Source organism: Cottoperca gobio, chromosome 13 (genome assembly GCF_900634415.1).
Source record: "Cottoperca gobio chromosome 13, fCotGob3.1, whole genome shotgun sequence".
Classification (NCBI taxonomy): Eukaryota; Metazoa; Chordata; class Actinopteri; order Perciformes; family Bovichtidae; genus Cottoperca; species Cottoperca gobio.
The window spans coordinates 14,032,069-14,053,965 of NC_041367.1; the positions used below are offsets into that span (position 1 = coordinate 14,032,069).

The 21,897-nt window shown below is 40.6% G+C and overlaps 1 protein-coding gene across 5 annotated transcripts in view; it reads left to right on the forward strand.

Moving 5' to 3' along the window:
• Nucleotides 1-19,617, forward strand: part of ncam1b (neural cell adhesion molecule 1b) — a 65,931-nt gene extending 46,314 nt beyond the window's left edge. For 2 of the 5 annotated variants that reach the window (XM_029445999.1, XM_029446002.1), the window contains 12 exons: nucleotides 2,782-2,932; nucleotides 3,139-3,326; nucleotides 3,686-3,782; nucleotides 5,099-5,269; nucleotides 5,719-5,847; nucleotides 8,109-8,111; nucleotides 9,940-10,064; nucleotides 10,703-10,883; nucleotides 13,190-13,388; nucleotides 14,874-14,990; nucleotides 15,724-16,800; nucleotides 18,587-19,617. In XM_029445999.1, coding sequence (XP_029301859.1) covers nucleotides 2,782-2,932; nucleotides 3,139-3,326; nucleotides 3,686-3,782; nucleotides 5,099-5,269; nucleotides 5,719-5,847; nucleotides 8,109-8,111; nucleotides 9,940-10,064; nucleotides 10,703-10,883; nucleotides 13,190-13,388; nucleotides 14,874-14,990; nucleotides 15,724-16,800; nucleotides 18,587-18,707 — 2,559 coding nt within the window. In that variant the 3' untranslated portion in view covers nucleotides 18,708-19,617. The remainder of the gene's footprint in view (nucleotides 1-2,781; nucleotides 2,933-3,138; nucleotides 3,327-3,685; nucleotides 3,783-5,098; nucleotides 5,270-5,718; nucleotides 5,848-8,108; nucleotides 8,112-9,939; nucleotides 10,065-10,702; nucleotides 10,884-13,189; nucleotides 13,389-14,873; nucleotides 14,991-15,723; nucleotides 16,801-18,586) is intronic. The other 3 variants (XM_029446001.1, XM_029446003.1, XM_029446004.1) reach the window with 2 other exon arrangements.
• The last annotated feature ends 2,280 nt before the right edge of the window (nucleotides 19,618-21,897 follow it).

Here is a 21,897-nt window from a genome sequence, read left to right on the forward strand (position 1 = left end):
AAATGTTAGGCTTGCCATTGTTATTTATACTTTTGTACCATTTGACAGGAAATACATATTTTTAGACTATTTGGTTCCTCAAATAGCCCTGCTATTTTCAAATTGCAGGGAGCTCTTCACATCAAGCAAATTGGTCTTTTCCTTTTACTCCTCTCTAATTGTTTGGAAAGAGGGTATTTATTTTAATTCACTGTTTCAAACAATCTCTTAATAATGACATTTTGACATGCACTCATTAATACCACCTATGTTTTCAACATTTTATGGATATATATATATATATATATATATATATATATATATATAGACATGCCTATAATGAGAAATCGGCCATGAGAAGCAGGTAATTATCAGGTATCAGCTAAAAAAATCCATATTGTGCAATTCTCAACAAGCACATGTGGGCAGTGATGACTAGGTTTGTGTAAAACTGATTTACACAGCAGTAATAGGCTGTTGTAGTAGTAACACCTTTTACCTAGAAAGGAAGGGGTGAACTGCATTATTCTAAACGTTTGTATTAGTGATGTCTCCTCGTAAGCTTCCTAGTTTTCCCAGAAGGATAAAGATTATCCAAAGCAAGCGCCACTTTCCCCTAGAACAAGTACACACACAGCTTAAAAGTTATGCCGTGCTATTTTATTTCATGAACCATACTTTAGTAAACTGTTCACAAATTATTTCTCAGCAGTAGATTTGCCGCACTTTTGGTTTCATGTTGTGAGTGCATTGGTTTACTTTAATGGATCAGCCAAAAAATCATTTTCACTTTCTGACATAATGATACGAGTGTAATTCCACCTGCACTCTGAATTGATCAGTGTGTCTCTCTGCAAGATATCCCATTATTAACCACACAGGGGAGGAGTATGAGCATGGGGAAGCACGAGCATGCTGAGGATGTTTGTTACAAGTGCGTAGGCAGCGAAGTGTTCATTTGACAACAGCAACAGAAGGGAAAGTACATTCAGGGGAAGGTGCATTTGTATGCAGGACCAGTTCATATTGGGTGAGACATGAGTTTAACATGTCCTCAGTGTATGCTCAATTTTATGCTCTGATGTTCCAACTGTGTCTCTCCTCTGCTGGTAAAGCTGCAGAAGCTGCTGGAGAAATCGCTGCTGTCAGTTTGGTCTGATTTATTAGAGGCGCTTCTGTCTGAAAGTCTTTATTTTCCTCCCTCCATCTGTTTTATAGCAGGTTGTCACAGAGAAATGTAAAGTTGTTTTGTGTACCTCCCTCTTAAAGGCAGTAAAGTCAACAAATAATGGATGTATAATAAGGATGTTTCTTATAGACAACCACTCTGGTGCGTTGTGCATTCAAACTGAAAATCCATTGTTATAAAACATTAGTAAAACGTAACATTGAATTGCAGTGAAGACATCATTTGTCTCCGCTCGATGGTATCTGTTATGGGCTTCATATGGGGAATTAATTAAGGCTGTATGAAAAACTATCCATATGTTGCTCTGGCTTTAGTAACATTTTGAGGTTGTGTTATCCAAAAAATAAGGGCACACACGTGACTTGATATTGAAGCATACTGTAACCAAGCCTTTGTGGTGGTACATGGTATGGCATGTTGCACAGATGCAGGAGTCAGAGGCAGTGCCACAGGGGTCGAAGGAGAATGCTTCCTGCACAAGGGTTAGAATAAAAGGGTAGTGTGTTATGTAAGTCTCTCTGGTACTGCTACCCGCTATGCATAATGAATGCCCCAGACATGCTTTGTCTATTGAATTTGAATACAAACTAACGAGGGTTTCTCTTACATGGCCTCCCCGACTGGGCCCTAATTCAATATGTGTAAAAGCATCCGTGCCATTGTTTTGCCTGCAGCTTGGTTCAAGCCATGAATGTGACCAATAGATAGGCTTAAATATTCAGTTCTGCAGAACCTTGTAAAAGGAACAATTCACGGAAACATCAAAGCTTACTGTATAAAAGATGCCTATATAAAAACACTTGTCCCAAATCCATAACATATTCTTGAGATTACCGAGTTTGGACATTTGCTTTGCCTTGAGCAGCATTATTATACTGTTAAATTGAGGGAAATTAGGGTTTAAAATCTGCTTAATGCATGTTTTGATTAGTAATATCCTAAATGTTTCTTCAAAAGGAGATATTTGGTCCGTCTGAAACTGTACACCCACAGTTTAGTGTCACATGATAACAACAACAACCACAACAACAGAGAGTTGTTGACCCCAAAGGTCAAGAAGCAACTCATGGTTGGATGTTGTAACCACGTATATCAAGTTAATGAAACCAGGTATCTGTAGAGCAGGAAGGTCATTTACACATCTCATTAGCCGGCTGTCCTTTGTTATTCAGCTGGTTTCAGAGCATTTCATAATCACAAAACACCACAAGGAATTAAATGAACTGGAAGTTTTGCCCTTAACATAAAAGTGCAAGTGTAGTATGTAAGGGAAATGCTGTGCTGTCTAGCGTCATGCATCAGCATATTTCAGAAGTTAGTAATGCCCTCCGTGTGAAAAGCTGGAGATGGTTTCTAGTGCCTTCTGTCATCTATTATTGATAAGCTCCCCTGTTCTGTCAACTGTGTCCTTATGTTTCTTTTCAGTGTGCCTTTTTCATTAACGTAATGTCTCTTCTGCTCACTAAAGACAGTCTCTCTTAAGCTTTTTTTTTTGTTTGTTTTTTTTCAGGTCACACATCTTTTGCAGAAATGTGCTCTGTACATGTAAATGTGCAAATCACTTGTTTTTTTCTTTCTTTCCCTAAACCAAGCTATTTTCTGCTCCCATTTAGAGTCTGGATGGAAATGTAGTGGTGAGGAGTGATGCTCGTGTGTCCTCTCTCACTCTGAAGTATGTCAAGTATACAGATGCGGGTCAGTACCTCTGCACAGCGCGCAGTGCCATTGGAGAGGATGATCAGGCGGCATATCTGGAGGTCCGCTGTAAGTATTTCCTTCTCTCTTATTAGAAGTGCTTCAGCCTACTAAACGAGTGCAATGTGGTAAAAGTGACTTGCAAGTGACCCACCCGTTTAAACTAAACAAAATAAACATTTCCTAATCATATAGAGCTCTCGAATTGACTTTTATTTAAACGGCACACATTTTACACACTGTTGAATCCACTAAACATGCATTTCTTTTACTAGACGCCCCTAAGATCCACGGTGCAGTGGCAGTGTATACCTGGGAGGGAAATGCTGTCAATATCAGCTGTGAGGTCAAGGCTCATCCCAGTGATGTATCTATCGTGTGGCTGAGAGATGGACTGCAGCTCCCCAACTCAAACACCACCAACATTAAGATCTTCAGAAGTCCATCAGCCAGCTACCTGCAGGTACACGTGTCAAACCGCAATTTCCAGTTCATAAAGTAAAATGTGCACATACTCCTTCAATGTACACACACACACACACACACACACACACACACACACACACACACACACACACACACACGCACTCCTTGTCTCATCAAGATTTCATGAACATTGACTCAGAGTGAGGGGGTTTTCTTTCAGCTCCATTGTGGAAAAGAAATCTAATGCATAATTCAGCAGCAGGAAAGCACAGCAACAAATAAAAATAGGCTACTCTAATGGGCAAAGAAAAAGGTCACCTTCAGAGTGTTTGACACACAAGTTTGTTTATCTGTTTTGGTACACTGCCCTTCATGTATTTTTGTTTTCTTCTCCAGATAACCCCTGAGTCCGAAAATGACTTTGGGAGCTATAACTGCACTGCCTCAAATGAGATGGGCGCAGAGTCCAAGGAGTTCCTGCTCATTCAGGCCGGTCAGTTGTGATTCATCGCGCTTTTGATGTTTTGTGGCTTATTGACGACATGTAGGCTGCACACTTTCTATGTATGCTTAGGACAATGTCTTCCAGTGGTAACAAACATAATCAGATTTCATTGTAGCACATAAATTAAATTACAAGGATTTTTCTGGCTTCAGGCTTAAGGAACAGATTTTTAACATCAGACCAAAACATCTACCACAATGTGAGATTACACAGAGCAGTGTTGGTTAAGATAGATGCTAGATTTAGATGAAAAACCAACATTGGATAATTTAACGTTCCTCCCCTCTGGTTGTTTAGAAACTACAAGCGGCTCTGAGGATTTCACTTAGTGTTAAAATAAATATAAAACAGAATATATTATTGTGCACATCCGAAGGGTTTAGTGTGTGTATTTGTGAATTGGTAGACAATTTATGAAAGGTACAGCATTTGATTGTAACATCAACTCACCACCAGCTGTGTATTCACCAACACATTAGACAAATGGAACCGAGGGCAGAGAGATAAGGGCACTCTCAAACCACAATCTGAAGGAAATTAATAGAAATCACCACAATCTTCCCTCCGAGCAGAACTTGGGCAACCGCAGTAATCACAGTGTGCTTTTCATTTTGCAGATCAAAGTGATTCAATGCAGAACTGTGCTCACACCAGACAGACCATTCAGAACAGCCACCAGTACTCTGACGGCCAATCTCAGTGCTTTAAATATTGTCATTTTCAAATAATGTTTTCATCATGAAAACATTCACATTTTGGTCGTGAATGAGCAATTAGTCGTCAATTAATTTGGTACACTACAGGTCAGACATTTTCTCGTTTATGGCAGGATAGAAATCACAAGTGCATCTCATTCAATACGGTTTTGGGATATTTACATTATATGGAAACATTACGCTGTTCTTAGCTGACTGCAAGGTGTTTTTTTAATGCATCTAAATCATTTCTTTTTATAGCTCAAAGGTTTATCATAAGCTCTTAAAGTTCCAACAAGCAGCTAACCCTTTTTTCTGCTGTATTGTGCAATTTATGTAATTTAAGGCTGACTTGGAATCTGCTTGTACTTGAATCTGCTCGAAGCGTTTGAATGTTTTTCCTACCATTTTTATTTTCTGAAGTGCTGTCAAGCGTATGCAGCTTTCAGTGCCTGAGAAACAGCATTAAATGTGACAAAAAACTAATTATGGATTTTTGACTGTTAGGACCTGTGAGTTCTGTCTGTTAGTATAATGCAACAATGAAGTCTGACAGCGTTGATGTGCTGAAACATTATAGTTTTTTACTGCATTTATTTCCTTTAACAGAGGTGCCATCAGCTCCATCCATCAGTGGGGTGAGACCCTTCTCCACCACGGCACTGATCCAGTTTGGGGAGCCCGAATCCACCGGAGGTGTTTCTGTCCTGAAGTACAGAGCGGAGTGCAGGATTGAGGGCAGAGGCAACTGGGTGGGCAAGATCTATGCAGTCCAAGATGGTGAGAACACAAAACAAAAATGATGGTGTTGTTTTAGGGAAATGTGAATGACAAAATGAGGTATGTAAGGTTTTCTTTCATGTGTTGAAACTTGTATTTTATAGTGTTACAGAAGAGATAAAAAAAAAAGAATGAAAATCATGAAATAAGACAATAAGTAAGTAAGTAAATAAATGATATCAATATTATGAAACAGGCATGATTAATGATATATAGAAAGTTATCCTAATCCCAAAAGTAATCTATTTTGTATATCTGGTTTAAACCTTTTGTAGACCATCTCTAAATAGACTTTTCTGTTTAAACATTGTTGGAATGAAACGAGAATTGAGCTAATAAGTGTTTAATCGTGACGCACTTTATGTTTGACCTGGGGATGTGTTTGTTTCACCACTTATTGAAATGATCAAGGTGTTCTCAGGTGCACTGCCTCTGATATATTTTTACAGGCTACACCAGTGAGGCGACTATCACAGGCCTGATTCCAGACACCGGCTACGAAGTGAAGTTGTCAGCCATCAACGGCAAGGGGGAAGGTGAAAGCAGCCCCGCTGAGTTCTTCAAGACGGAGCCTGTCCGTAAGTGGCACACGTTGCACCGTTTACAGCATGCTGTAGAGCTTTTGTCACAACTCTGTGTCCACAAGCACATTACCTGTACAAGTCCTCTCTTCTATCAAGGGATTGTGCATCCCATGACTGATCTATAAACACTCATTGAAGTGCAGTCAGCTGCTGAGCTGCAACCCAAAGCGTCGGCATTGAGGCCGTTTGGACAGTGTCACAAAAGCTCCTAACGGTGTCTTTTCAGTCGGAGTTTCCACGTTTTGTTTCTTTGCTCAGGAGTAAAACTGACAACATGAACTAACTCACTGACCTCCTTGTTTTGTTTATTTAGTTGTTGCAAGGAGGGACCTTGAACTATAAGAATTCAGGGGAAAAAATCTTTTCTTTGTCCAACTGGTTTCACACCATCTTGTTATGTTACACATTAAATCGCCCTCTGATTTCATCACACAGTTCTCACTTGGATCCAGTCTCACAATCATTAAAAACCCACCGTGTACAGTATTTTATTACGCTCATTATGTGCTTGCAAACCATAGATTAGGATGTGAAACAAGACAGTTATTCCTCAAGCCTTGTAGTGAATTGTGAACGCATTATTTAGTTTTTAGCCCCCTCTGTTGGTTGTGGATGTTTTTGGAATAGAAACTGCATCACCCGGTTGGCTTCACATTGAATGTGCCTGTTGACTCATAATTGATCCCATTTTCATTGTTGGACGTGATTCAATGTTGTCTGCATGCTGATCATTTCCTCATATGTTAATTTGATCATCTATTTTCTTTCTTTTTCATTTGCTCATCTGTCTGTTGTATGCACCAGGCTACACTTACAAAAGTAAGTGTATCATCTGACGTTGCTCACCTTCTCTGTTCAGCAGTATCAAATTGGTTAAAAATAACATCTCTGTAATTAGTTTATTCCCACAACACACCAAGATAAGTATTTTTGTGATCAGTTTATTTTTCATTAATATGCTTCTAGAGCATTAACTCAGATTTGTTTTAACTTCAATGTCCCTCTGTTGTTATGACATCCAAAGCAATGGCACAATCAATAAACCAGTGTCTGTTATTAAAACGGTATTATTTATTGACCTAAAACTTTACGGTTGATGTTTCAATTATTGCTTTTTCAGGACTAAGACAGCTGGTCAAATCAGCTGGTTTTGTTACCATTCTGTAATAGCAGTGTATTACCCTAAACAAACATTGTTTGATGTCCGTTGAGTTTATAATTAAAACCAAATTAGAATAACTGCAGTTTATTTGCTGGGATATTTTCCATGAAATACAATTTTTCATCTCAATTTCCCATGTGCTGCATCTGTCTCATTCTAACCTTAAATGTGGCAATCAATAAATACAATGTTTTGTTTCCTCTTCTGTGGTGCAGTCTGGCAGAACTGAGTCTCGCTAAACTCTCCAGTGAAGTGTTATTACAGAGATTCAGGTAGTCATTTGTGCAGACAAGTGATTCTGATTGCCTGATATCTTCTCTTGTATGTCCCTAGATGGCATTTTTAATTTTTTCACTGAAGACACAGGTTTGTTCTGTAGAGAGGATAATAGACGATTAGTTTTTACCGCCATAGCTGTTTTCTATCCCCACAGGATAACCCCATCACCCCTAGTGATTAGCTACATTTAGGATCACTTTAAAGCAGCACATGTATATTTTCATAGAAACTGTGACTTTACATATGGCCTGACTATACATACAAACTCCTCTCTGTCTGTCACCTGTAGATTTTCTCTCACCCACATTCTTTGAGTTGACAGCTGAGTTATCTGAAAATTAGTGTTACTATCATTTTGATATGCGGCTTGTGAATTAATTGGCTTAATGACAGTATTATGATTTAACTCCAAATCTCTGCTTTTCAAAAGCTTCACATGTCCCCTCTGGCTTCAGACAGTTGTTGTAATTTGGGAACATTTACATTTGGATTAGGCCCTTTAGCATTGCTTAATCAGTTACCTTGCAAATTATAAAGTCTCTGAAGTCAAGAGGATAAAGCTGTTCGAAGTCTACTGCACTTTCTACATTAAGAACCCAAACAGAGAAATGTGCTGTTTTGTTAATTGGTATGAAAATCTGTGTTGTGATTCCACATCTTTCTGTTTGAGCTTGTCTGCAGGTCATTTACGTTTTATCTGCCTGTACCTGTGTTCTGTCTTTCATGTCCTTCTACCTCTTTCACTCACATGTGTCATTTCATGTGACTGTTATTTGGCTTGCATGGTTCTGATGATCCCCCCTCCACTCTGCAGAAGGTAACTTACTGTTGCAGATGTTTTTGAATCGATGACCCCTCACTTTAATTGGAGAATCCCACAGTTAAACAACACACTAATTGCTTCTATGCAATCATGTAATACACCTCAATCCCATTAATCAGTCATGTAGACATTTGCCTCAGCAGGATAAATGAGAGGGAGCCAGAGCTGTCTTCACGGTAATATATAACAGTCAAGACTGTTTAATAACGGCATCACTCGGATGGCATTGAAAGCCCGCTGCCTTAAGGGATGTTACCAATCCTGTTCCCTTTAAATCAAGTGTGTAATAAACACAGTGTCCTCTAACCATCATCAATGTTTACCCCCGACTACCTGCAAAAGAAATGCCCCTACCAGCAGTGTGCTCTGGTTCTCAATCAAGAGTTTGTAGTATTCCTGCTGAGAGCAGTAGCTACCCTGTTCATTGTTTATCATGTGTAACCTTAGGCTGCATTACAGGCTAAATCGACTAACTTGGACCGATTTAACCATGGTTTTGAAGGCAAGCAATATTATGAATGAGATTATGAACACTAATCATTCTACGCCTCTTCTTTGATGTCTGCTAGTAACTCATACTTTATGCATGTTGCACTTTTTTAAGCCCGGGTTAAACAGTGCTTCACAGTATACAAAAGGAACATACAAACATTTAAATAACTAGCATTTTAAAACTAGCATTTTTAAGCATTTGAGCTTTCAGTAATATTGTTCGAGGATAACAACAAGTCAGGGAAAGGAAGTATCAAATGCTTTTGTGAATAAATCGGTCTTGAGTTTGCTGATCCGCGCCCGGAGGGAGAGCCAAGTGGAATCAAATTGTCAAACAATTTAAAAGTAATTGGAAGGATCTTGATTTCAGCAACGGAGTCCTACAGTAGTTAGTTATAATGAATACTGAAAAACTAACTTAAGATGTTTCTCAGAGTTCAATTGGAGAGGAAATGACCCCCGAGGTTTCTGGAACCTTTAGTTAGAAGCCTACAAGGAGTGCTGATGTGACATTTCCAAAGACTGATTTGGGCAAAGACCAGAACTTCAGTTTCGTTTTAATTTTACTGCAGAAGACAACTATGAGAGATCCAGGCTCTGATCTGATGCAGACAAAAGTAATCAAAGTTTCAAAGGTACATAAAGCTGGACATCATCATCACAATGTGTCCTAAAGGGAGAATGATACCAGGATTGACCGCTGAGGAAGTCCAGAGGTGCACAATCAGACACTTTACAAAGCTAGAGATTAGATAAATGAATCTGTTACAGTTGCCACATGATGCATTTCTATTTGTTGTGTTTTATGTTAAGTGTTTAAACATTGATTGTAAAAATCAGTCGCATGAGTTTGAGACGGTGAAAACTCAGTTTAGTGCATTACGAGTAAGTTGTGCAGCACAAACATTTTACCCCGTAGTTATCTTTACAGGTAAACCCATTCATTATGCTGCGAAAGGAGACTCTTACGTAAAAATGTAATTAATAACCGATTCCCCTGAAGCCCTGCGTGACACTGGGCGAATGTCACTCAGCAACTGAATCAGATAAGCATGTGGCTGTGTGTCATTTGGTAATTAGTCTGACTCGAGAGAAACCGTCTTGGGGCGAGCGATTAAGGAAGGGCAAGTGACTTAAAGGACAACAACAAATAGGCCAGTTCCAAAGATTAGGCTTATTTCTAATCAAGATTTTAGTTTTCCTTTGCTCTACAATTGTAAAGGAACCGGTTGACTGGCAGAATGTTCTTCCAATAAAATAAGCCTGTAGTTCTCTGCATCTTTTTAATGAGCCTTTATAAAACCTCTGTCCTGCTCCTGTGTGCCTGTAGGGAATCCCAATCCTCCTAAACTCGAAGGGGCAGTTCAACCCAAAGGCAACTCCCTGAAAGTCAGCTGGATCAAGCAGGACGACGGCGGCTCGCCCATTTTACATTATCTCGTCCGCTATAAGCCAGTGAGTATCGCCATTAGATCTGAAATGATTAGCCTGTCGACTGCAGCAACTACTTTGATCCTCCATCCTCATTATTTAAGCCATTTTTTAAGGAAACAGCCAGAAGTTATTTGGTACTTGTATCTCAAATAAGAATATTTTCTGGATCTGTTATGATAGTAAACTGAATATCTTTAGGTTTGTTATGGGAAATTGTTATGTGTATTTTTCCCAATTTGTTTACATCAATCTGTTAATCGGTTGATTGAAAACTTAATTGGCATTTTAATCATCAATCAAAATAATAAGAGTTAGTTGCATCTCTAATGACGATTATAATGAAGCTTCATAGTTAGAATAGAAAAATGATTCAAAATGTTTTGACCAAAGTTTTGTCCGGTACTGTCGTGTTCAAGCCTTCATGTTAATGTACGCAGAGATGAAATCATTAATCAATTAGACACATGAATATTGAAATGTAATCGAATAATCAATTTAGCTCGTTTTAAAGATAAAATGGCAAACATTATGATGGATCAAGCTTCCTAAATGTGTCTTATATCATAGTAATAGTAATCAATTATTATATTATTAATCCATAATGAAAATAATTGTTAGTTGCAGCCCTGCATGTACTGTAAATCTCTCTGCCTCCTCAGATCCAGGTGTCAGATTGGAAACCAGAAATCCGGATGCCCAAAGACAGCGACTACATTGTCCTCAGCGGGTTGGAGTGGGACACCGAGTACAAAGTCTATGTGGTGGCAGAGAATCAGAAGGGCAAGTCCCAGGCAGCTACCATGTCCTTCAAGACGTCCACACAGCCAGATGCCATCCCAGGTACCCTCCCTCAGGCCACCCGCACTAAACTGGAACTAAACAGCCAGAAAACTGAGGAGCCAAACTCAAAGCTCAAAACCAGAGCGTCACGTTCTATTTTTAACTCTAACTCTGAAAGGTGAATGACAACTAAATAAATCTACATTAAAAAAAAATAGATTTCCTGGACGGCGGTGAGCCAGAAATGATTTTCCGGCTGAATCTTCTCACTTTAAAGTTTTGACAGCCCTTGTTAAATGTGCTTGAGTTTGCGCTCGCAGAACTGGGACAGGCTCTTTCCACAGAGGATGAAATGATTTCCTCTGAATGATTGTAGTTTTCCTTTAGCTTTGTTTACTGCTAAAATAGCAGCTAGAGTGGATAGTTTGTCCCCGTGTGGAAGCAGCCTTTAAATTGACGCTTGATAACCGCTGATTAACTCGCACCTTGAAGTCCTAACTGCGGCTGAAGGTTTTTTACCAACCGTACAAATAAAAAACCACACAGCTTGTCAGATTCCCTTTAGGTGCTAGACACTGCCGAGTGCTTTGCTGAAACATCGCAAAAGACCATTATGCCTTCCTCTCACTTCCTCCCTCTTCTAATTCATTTCCAATCTAAAGCATCCCCCCTCACCCACCACGGAGTCACCATCTAGTCTACGTGTTGTAGTTTTCCCCTTTGTGCTGTGCTTCTGCTTTGATGTGTTGCTGTATTTGTTTTCCCTCCCTCAATGCAAGAAATCAGTTTCTTTTTTTTCTTCACTTTTCGGTTTTCAGACCTGACACATTTTCACTTTCTCTCTTCCTCTGTTTTTCCCACACTTCTCTTTTTTACCTCTTTGTTTCCCTTCATTCCCCCTCCTCTTCCTGTCCTTTATTCTCTTTCCCTTTCTCTCTTTTATTCCCCCCCCCCTCTCTCTCTCTCTCTCTCTCTCTCTCTCTCTCTCTCTCTCTCTCTCTCTCTCTCTCTCAATGTTCCTGCTCTCTTGCCTGGTGCTGGACATTGGTGTGGTGGACCACGTGAACATTTCCGTCTCGCCCTGTGTGCGTTTTGGTGTGGTCAGGGTTATGCTGCCTCTCCTCAGCCACTCAGGGCCGGTTATCTGTGACATGCACTTTGGTATCACTCATCATGTCCCTCATCACCGTACTCCTGCTCTCATAGTTTTCGTGGGGAATTCACACCATAACTGTAGAGGAGAGCTCGCCTTCCTCTGGCCTGGCTGTCTCTCTGGACGCTTTCACTCCTTAAAAACAGACTTTGTCCATGACAGACGTGTCTCTGTTATGGGTGAGAAAAGAATGCCGTGTAGCTTCAGAACAGACCAGACAGACGTGCTGAACCAAAGGCAGTGGAAATCCTCCTCCCACAGATTCACTCTGCTCAGCATAAGCACAGCTAGTCATCAGCAGTAGACAACAGAGAGGACTGCCAGTTTACAGTAATGAACAATAGTGGAATATAAATAAGGTTATATTAAAACAAATAGAACAGAATGAAGGCTGAGTGCTGGGCCTGTCCGTTTACACAAACCCTCTACTATATTCTTTAATTGCTCACAAAATGATGTGTATGTACTGTAAAGGTTTGTAACATTAACGTTTACATTATTGAAGACAAACACCTAACTGAGAAATGTTTGTAATAATAAGAATTGGAATGGTTTCACGAGCTGTAATTATCACAAGAAACTCTTATTTGTGTGCTGTTTACTAAGACACATTCTCATGCATGTAATGTGTATCAAATATCATTCAAAAATACCTGTTTTTATACATTTTTAATGGAGGGTGCTTTACTCGGCTGCATTTTATTCTCTAGCAGATCTTGATTAATTGTTGGTGTATAAAGAGTTACATTTATCTAGACACAGATTCTTTTAGAGAGGTGATTTTACACACACGCTGAAGATGCATCGGAGCCTTTTGTGATTTTTGAAAAAGCCTCACGTTTATTTTGTCCATAAAATATCCTGCATTTCTGGGTAACTAGCAACGCAGTGTACACTTTGGTTTGCTCTTCTTTCTAATACCAAATAAATGGGTTGAATACATATATTTTTTTAATGTGTTTTTAGCGTTAGCTGCTACATCAATAATTGAACACAAGTCAGACAGCACATTCTACACAAACATCACACTGCATCTAAATTCATGCCGAGACAACTAGCACGTATCAGTGCTCATAGCAGGTGAGTTGTTTCTATTTTATGGAATTATTTGTGGTTACAGTAGCATAGCTGCACTTTTATTCAGCTGTTTCTATAAAACTGTGTCACGCTACAGTTATTCAGCACGTTCCCTCTCTTGTCTCCTGTCTGGCAGATTTGGGTGAAGAGACGGCGCTCTCCATGGGCATCATGCTCTGGGCAGGGATTCTTGTTGTAGCATTTGTACTCTTGCTGCTAGCTGTGGATGTCACCTGTTACTTTGTCAACAAATGTGGCCTCATCATGTGCCTCTGCGGGAAATCAGGCACAGGGACCAAAGGGCACAACTTGGAGGAGGGCAAGGCAGCCTTTATGTGAGTATCCGTGACAACAATCGCACTTTAACAGTGAACGTTACCCTGAGCCACATTCAAATGAAGGTTCAGTTACACTGCAGGACCCCAGTTTCTCTTCATAGATGTTGTTAAAGTTGCTCTAATAACATTTCTATATTAACATTGGATCAGATGACTTTGTGAAAGTGGCTCTTGTAGTGACAACACTGGTAATAATCAGCCCACTCTGCAGCTCCACCTCAGCTTTTTAGTCTTGTTTTGACGGCCCAGAACTTGACTGTTTTGTTTCAGTCATTTGCATGGATTCCAGTCGCAGCAGGCAGCTGTTTGGATGAACACACACTGTAGGCTCCCTGTCCAGCACCAAACAGCAGGCAGCTATAAGAGATAGAATAATGTACCCTGCTTACACCCGTCATTAACATGCGTTCTGGCTTTCCTAATGCAACGTGTCCACGCACACAGAATGCATTGTGATCAGCAGCAACATTGTGATGAACAGGTATAAATGTAGTCTGTACAGCGTGACTTTATAAGAAATAAAATTGAAAGTTGAAAGGTCACCTAACCCTGAAACAAGGCCGACGAACAAGTTGCATCAGTAACTAGCAAGTCTTCCTTGTTAAAAACCACTGACTGGATGTATCGTGTGTCATTATCCAGTTAATGTGTCCAGATGCAGATCATATATTATTACTTTACTAAGACTTGCATTCATCAGGTGGGCATAAACACGACTCCAAATCAATGCTAGCGTTGCTAAGTGTCTGCTGGACGTGTAAATAGGCAACTGTTTGCTAACACGTTAGCCGTAACAACTTCATTAAGTGATAATATGTGTTTAAAAAAATAAATAAAAAAACTTAGATCAAGTTGTTATTTTGTTTATCTCATCTACTGCACCTCTCCTTCATCAGTGACTTCCTACATTCCCCAGAAGGCCTTTAAGGACTGACAGTGAAGGTTTTATGTTTGCACTGATAAAGCAAGAGATAACTGGGGAACGGTTTTCGATTAAAGAAAAACTGTTGTGCCTCTTGAGCAAAAATAAACACATCTTTGTTGTGTCTGCAGTGCATTATGGTCCGCTCCGTCTGTATCTACAGGAACAGGAAAAATACACAAATCAATCAAACAGAACCATAAATGAGATTTAGTTTTTAGAGTGGATTTCTCCTTCAGTGAAAATATGAAGGATGATGGGTTTAAGTGAGGCATCGAACAAATACTCTCATGTGCACAATAACGGCAGTTTTGAATCAATTTGAGTGGGAAGTTTCATTGTTTATTGATTTGTGCTACAAACAGCCACATGTACTTCTTCAAAAGGGTTATCCAACTCGAATATTCCGACTGCGACAGAGTTAAAAAGATAATCTTCTGAGTTTACGTTGACATAATTACGGTCTACTGCTCTTATATCACCTTTTCTCACTGCTATAATAACTGTTTTATGTTATTATCTGTGGCCATTTCACCAAGATTTGTGTCTCTGTCCTGCAGGAAAGATGAGTCCAAAGAGCCAATAGTAGAAGTCAGAACTGAGGACGAGTGCACAGCCAATCACAACGCAGCGGGACCGACAGAACCCAATGAAACCACGCCTCTCACAGAGCCAGAGTGAGTAAAAGCGGTCGTGCAGCAAACTGCCTTTTTACCGCTTTGTTTTAGCTGTTGTGCATTGCACTCCACTTCAAAGAATAATTATCTTATCTTAGGACACAATTCGACCCTTTTTAAAAAGATAAATAAAAGTTCAGGTCATTCTTGGGTGGAGTCCACTGACCCGTGTTGCTTTTCTGTTTTTTATTCCCTTTCAGAGGGATTACTGCACTTTGTGTTTCTTCTCCAGCCTTTTGGAGATTTTCTGTCTCATTGTATCAAGGTTGAAGCAATACCAGTTATAGACACAAAGGCTTTATGTCCTCTTGAGCGTGGTCAACTCGCATGAAGTTATTTGACATCTGTCATTATCAGCAGTCTGGATAAATTAGACGATACAGTGTGAGATTGTCACTGGTACTGTTTACCCCTTATAGGTGGTGCTGTTTTCTGCAGGAAGCCTGGTGCTTTTTTCAGGACATTAGTTGTCCTAGTCAGTGTACTCCATGTTGGTGTGTGTATGGGATGTATCCTCCGATGTCCACTCACAGCATGATGCCCTCTTTTTTTGTTTGTTTCTTTTTCTCACTAGGCTTAATTGTTGCTGTTTTTTAGTTGCTTTGTCTATGTTTGTGTGAATCTTCTAAAGCCAACTAACCCCTCTGCATGCTCTCGTGCGAGCCACCCTTCCTCTATCACAGTCACCCTGGTGTCTAGTCTGTGTGTCTCTGTTCTCTCCCTGCTCTCTCAGGCTGGCGGCTTTCACTGCTGCTCTGGCACTGGACACCCTCTCCTCCGTAGCCACCAACTCTGACACAGCCACTGCAACATTTGACCCCGCTCAGGACAGCCCCTCTAGCGAGACCACTACCCTCACTTATAGCCTGTCTACCCCCGCCAACGACCCCTCACCCAGCCCTATTCTGGCCCCGGCCCCGACTCCAGAGTCGAACACGGCCCCGCCGACTCCCCTCATCTCCACCTCTGCTATCGAAGCTAAAATAGCCCCGTTAGTAGAACAAAGACGAAGTAGCACCCCGGAAGAACCGGAGAAAATAACCACTCCTCCTACTACCCCCGATTGGACTAATGCGCAAAAATCTGGGACACCGATACCCCCGAAGCGTAGACACTCTCCGAAACTTGCCGCTCTGAATGCTAAAGGTAGCCCACCTGTATCTCCCCTGGCTGCGTCTTCCCCGTCGCCCTCTCCCACCTTCGAGACCAAGAAACCTGCTCCGAGGCCACCGGTCAACAAGCTCCCCATAAAGCCACACACTGTAGCCTCGGACACCGTGACGCCAGTACAAACTGCTGCCACTGGAGCAGCCACTGCCCCTCTGGAACCTTTCCCTGATTCTACTGATCCTAGTGGCTGTAGCCTTAACACACCTGTTGATTATAACTCTGCCAAACATGCTGCAACTAGCTCTGCTTCAGCGGTCCCCAGTGCTCTTAAAGTCTTGGATGCTGAAGAATGTGCTCCTCTAGTTGTAGGCGTCCCCTCGCCTTTACCTGTCACTCCTATTTCTTCTACTCATGCCCCCGCCAGTGTCGAGGCGCCAGTTTCAAATGATCTCCTCACGTCGCCGTCAGACACGTACAGCTTACAAACCTCTGACGTGGGGCCCAAAAGTGCGGATGTAGAGTTAGAGCTGACAAACGGGACAGAAAGACCCTCCTTCCCCCTCGCAGACCTTATTAGCTTAGAGAGCCCGCCCTCTGCCCCCTCCCTGGCCAATGGAGACGGAGCAGACCTCCCCCCCTCAGGCCCAGTTCTGGAGGCGTCAGAGACTCTGGCCAAGACTGCTCCTCCTGTCAACGATGAGTACGGCTCCCTCTAGAGGTTTATCTGTGTGTTTGTGTGAGTGTGTGCGTGTGCGTGTAACTTGTATGCCCATTCATTCACCACTGCATCTTGCCATTGACCACACAATATGAAATATTGTAATGGTAAACTGTGGTAATGACATTGGGTTATTTATTAGTAGGATGTTGTGGATTGTGATAAACGAGTGATATGATGGTTCTGTTTTTTTATGCTTGTGTGTAACAGTTCTCCATTGTGGGGTCTCCACTTTTGCAACATTCACCACAAGAATTAGTTAAGCCCCTTTCAGACATGGACCTCCTTATTTTACATGTCTGCGTAAAACTTACTTGCCCAGTAACATTTCTGCAAAACATCCAACAAGGCACATTCTGTCAGATTAAAGCTGCCAGAATGCTTCTTGTGGGATTGTTGAACAGCTTCAGAAACATCCCCACACACACACACACACACCCACCCTTACGACAAACTAATTGAAACTGACAATCCGGCGTGCAGAGGGGAGAAAAGTAAGCGGGGTTTGAACTTTTCTCTCTCAAGCTCTCTTTCATTTGTTACGCAACTATTTATGTCACTTTCTGTCCTTATAACTGGCGCATCACTATAAATACCTTACACAAATTACCTCATCCGCACATTTATACAGTCATCTCGTTTCGCCCCCCCTCTCTGACGGCCTGCTCTTTACTCTACCTTCGAGTGTGGCTGTTCAGAACAGGCGTAAACACTTTTGTAACAACACAGTTAGATACAGAGAGACAATGACATTGTGTTCCGACTTCGTAAGAGCACTGTAACAAATGATTCACTTAATTATCAACTCTTAGTACAAAGAAATAATCTGTTGAATACACCGGGAAACACTGAATCAATTAGAAGTTGTTGAGGAAAGATGAGATTTTCTGATGAAATAATTATTTTAAAAACCCTCTCAGAACAATATTAATCAGGAAGAATTCTCTAATAAATGATGAAAGTAAGACTATTTACTGTGGGGGGGGGGGGGGCAAGCATTCCTATTACTCACAAAAGTAATTAATTAACAAGAAAATAAGTTTAAATATCAATCACTGATGCAGCCTGTTGAGAGAACAGTTCTCTACCTTGAAACCATAAGCCGTGTCACTACTCCCTCTCGGCCACCAGGTGGCGATATCACACAAGCGTTGTGGCTTTCTCCACACAGTCTGAATTAAGCCGGAACAAACACCTGTGTATGTCTCAATGATGAAACGGTATCACTGAAACCGAAAGATGAAGCCAGCAATGTTACACATCCCGCGTCTGAAAGGGGCTTTATTTTAAAGACAAAGTGTTTTGTCTCGGGCAGTAACTGTACTGCCTCTGAGTGTTTCCTAAATCCTCACCAAGAGAGGAGAAGAGCTGCAGGCAGGACGTAGACACTGTGCTTCACTGCTTTAAGATGAACATGGATATCACACACCACAAGGCTCATTTGCTGGGCCGCCATAGTCTCTTTGATGTAGAACTGATTAATAGATAGTATTTGCTAAACACTGTTTTAGATCAGAAAGGCTAGTCGATGCCGGATGAATCACACGGGTATGTCATTATCTGTTTGTTATATTTTAACTGACTGTTGTGAAGAAATATGTAAGAAGACCTCTACATACAAACAGTGTCTTCTTACATATTGGGTGACGGTGTCATTGGGAATAAATGGTTAAAAATGGTGTTCCACTAAAGTGTTGTTTGCTGAGAATATTTGTTTTTCTACCCAGAGATGACCACATTTCAAATTGTGCACTTTCTCCCATTGCAGGAAGATTTTTTCTGATGAGAAAGGCAAACTGGTGGAGGCAGAATTGTCAAACGCCCTGACGGAGATCACTGCAGAACAGAACAGTATCATACAGACAAATACCACCGAGAGCAAAGCATGATAGGGCAACACCAGCCCAATCCAAAACATTTTGCAGCAGCAGCAGCAGCAGCAGCAGCAGCAGCAGCAGCAGCAGCAGCAGCAGCAGCAGTGAGCGACAAACACGGCAGGAGTTTTGATTTCCAGTGCCCTTAACTACATATTGAAAAACAACACGCACACGTGTCGATTGGTTAGAGCGCACTTTGACTGTGCTTTCATTTCTGGTTTCATTCATGACGTGTTTACTACACCCAAGGAGTTTATGTTTAGATCATAAAAGATTTATTTTATTTTTTTATTGGTATTTTATTTAACCAGTCAGGACAATTTAAGGACAATCTCTTTATTATAATGATCGCTTGGTAAATATATGAAATTAGATTCTACTTTCTGTTGTGTGCTTTCAGTTTGAATTGCAATTGCGCACAAGTATTGGAATATTATGAGAAATGTAAAAAAAAAAATTTTAAAAAGAAACCTGACGATATAGAAATTATTTTTCTTATTTTCATGTTCATGTTCAAATGTAAAACTGTTTGCATTTTGTGTTTGGCTTTTTTTGGACTCTTAATTTGTGTGCTTGTCTCAGTAAATTGCTTATTCTGCATGTCTGGCCTGCAAGTGGCTGTAAAGTTTTGTTTACAAGGTTTATTGTTTCACTTCGTCTGCTTCAGCGACGTTTCATCTCTCACAGATTCACTGGCATTGATTAAACACAGGCCTGACTTCAATGTCTGGATTATAACTATATTTGTTATGGTTATAAAAATACAGGATTAACCCACAGCCAGCTGCAGGGGGAAAGACACTGAGAGAGAATCCCACAACGCATCGACAGTGTGCATGATCGGATCAGAATTGGCCCATTTTCAGTCTGTCACTGCCTTACCACAGTGTTGTTTATAATGTTCTTTAATCAAATGGATTTGATTAAACTCATTGAACACAAACGTCCACAGAAAGACAAACTGCCAGCAGAACAGGATTCTCAGCCAAAGGTTGAAGAACCGAGAATCTTGTGATCTTGAGCTAAATTTAAACCACGTATTTGTTCAGGGTGGGGGGGGGGGGGGGCAACAACTTCGCTAGTTACCGTTTCTTCCTCACATTAAAGCAGATCAAAGGTCTGGCTTCGTTCTTTGAGTTGTGCTTTAGAAGCAAAAAACAATAAAAATAAAAACTCTAAAAAAGCATTTTTGTACTATTTAAAAACTACAAAGATTGATTTTCCATTTCCTGCCTGCAAGCTTGTGCACTGTGCCTGTGTGTCGATAGATTGTCTCGTCATCAGTTTCTATGATAATCTGCATAGCTTTGTCGTGAGAGATTTAGCCTATTCTTTTTATTTAATATATTGTATTATTAGAAGAAAAGTATGATAAATGGACTAATGTGGTCATTATAACACGTGTAGTGTATGAAATTGTCCGTCTCTGGTCACAGCACTATATATTGCCAGCTATAGTGGAGGAAGGTGTTTTGAGCCTTGGCATGAACTCAGTCAGTACTTTATAACGTATAACTACAAGGCAGATAAACGTGCCCATGTTTGTTTGGGGTAAATAGTTCTCATATTGTTTAATGAGTGTTACCTTTGGGGCTTGTTCTGGCATTACTACACATTGTTTTTATTTTTCTCCCCCAGTTGTTATTCAAGTGTTCTGTAATGTGGTCTTTGAATATTTCTTCTTTTTTTTTTAGTTTTTGTCTTTTTGTACAAAACTCACTCACCAAGAGCGACTGCTTGACAAGTTGAGGAAAAACATTGGCAGGAAGCAGGGTGGTCCCACCTGAAGCAGGAGAGCAAACTTTTTTTAAAAGCTTTAGATAATAGATGTCAAGAGAAGTGAATACACATCAAAAGTATATGATAACAAAAAGACGAGCTTTACTCACCTTGTACTCCTCTGCTGTTACCTGACCACCTTGCTCCCTCGTCACTGGACGCTCCTTTTGGTTTTATCGGGTCAAACTCAGAAAATATCTGTTGTGTACAGTCTGAGCGCTAACCCATTTACAAAATAAAAAATGGTTTCCGAATCTAATTTTGTCCTGGCCCATTGTTTTCATTAGTTTCTGATACTTTTTCCATAGCTTTTATAAGAAACCGTCCTTAAATGCATACTATGTAGCGACACTGTCAAACACTAGATGGCAGTAAATACCTATTTTTTGGATGCTCTTTTGTTTTCGCCATGTCATGGACACACACACAGGACTATTTACAGAAAGGTTACAGTGCACACAGGTTATGTTGGGTCTGGAAAATTCCCCGGGCTACTTCAGATAAATAGGGGAGCAAACAAACACGTGTTACATAATGCATGTTTGTGCGGGAGTAAAGTTAATACTTCCAGGATAGGATGTCACAATACTATGTACCAGTGAGGGCTTGATATGTTTAGCTGTGGCATTCCTCCCCTTGGTACCTCCAATGTATCGGTGCTGTGTCAACAAGAGGGTCAACAACCACAGCGGCCAGCACTGACGCGGCATGGCATCCTGTTTCACTGACCGACTCTCCCCTCTTACCTAATTTAATTTATTTGCTCGACTATCCCGTAAAATACAAACTGGTTTAATCTTTATATCTGCTTCTTATTCCAGGACAACGAAATGGTCCTAACCTGGGTAGCCTGTCAGTAGTTCAGATGCCCTATAGATGTCTCTGATTGCAGCCCTGATGGAGAGACGAGCAGCAGAGGGCGATCATTCAGAGCCGTGACGTCGCCCCGGTGATGATTTGCAGCCAGTCAAGTCAGCAGCAGGAAGCCGTGATGATACAGGAAGTTAGGGGATGTGGCCTTCAAAATAAAATAGTAAAGCAAACATTCGAGAAATGGGAGCAGTGATTGACTTTTCAGTGCAACAAGAGCTTTATCCTAATGTGACACTAATATCTATTCATTTTCTTCCAGAAATGTTGAGGTTATTTCCTGTATTTTGATGAGTTCAAATATGTGTAGTTTATTTTCTAGTGCTTGAAGTATTTAGGTCATTCACACAAACAAAAGCAATACCACTAAATAGCGTACTACATCACATGCATTCAAAATACAAAAGTAAAATTACACAAGTCTTATCTGCTGCTAGTAAATATCAACACTATAAATAGTCACTATGCAGAAATAATGGACTCAAAGTTGCATCTTTCTATCATTGGATTATTATTACTGATGCAGTATCATATCAAGAACATTTAAATATTG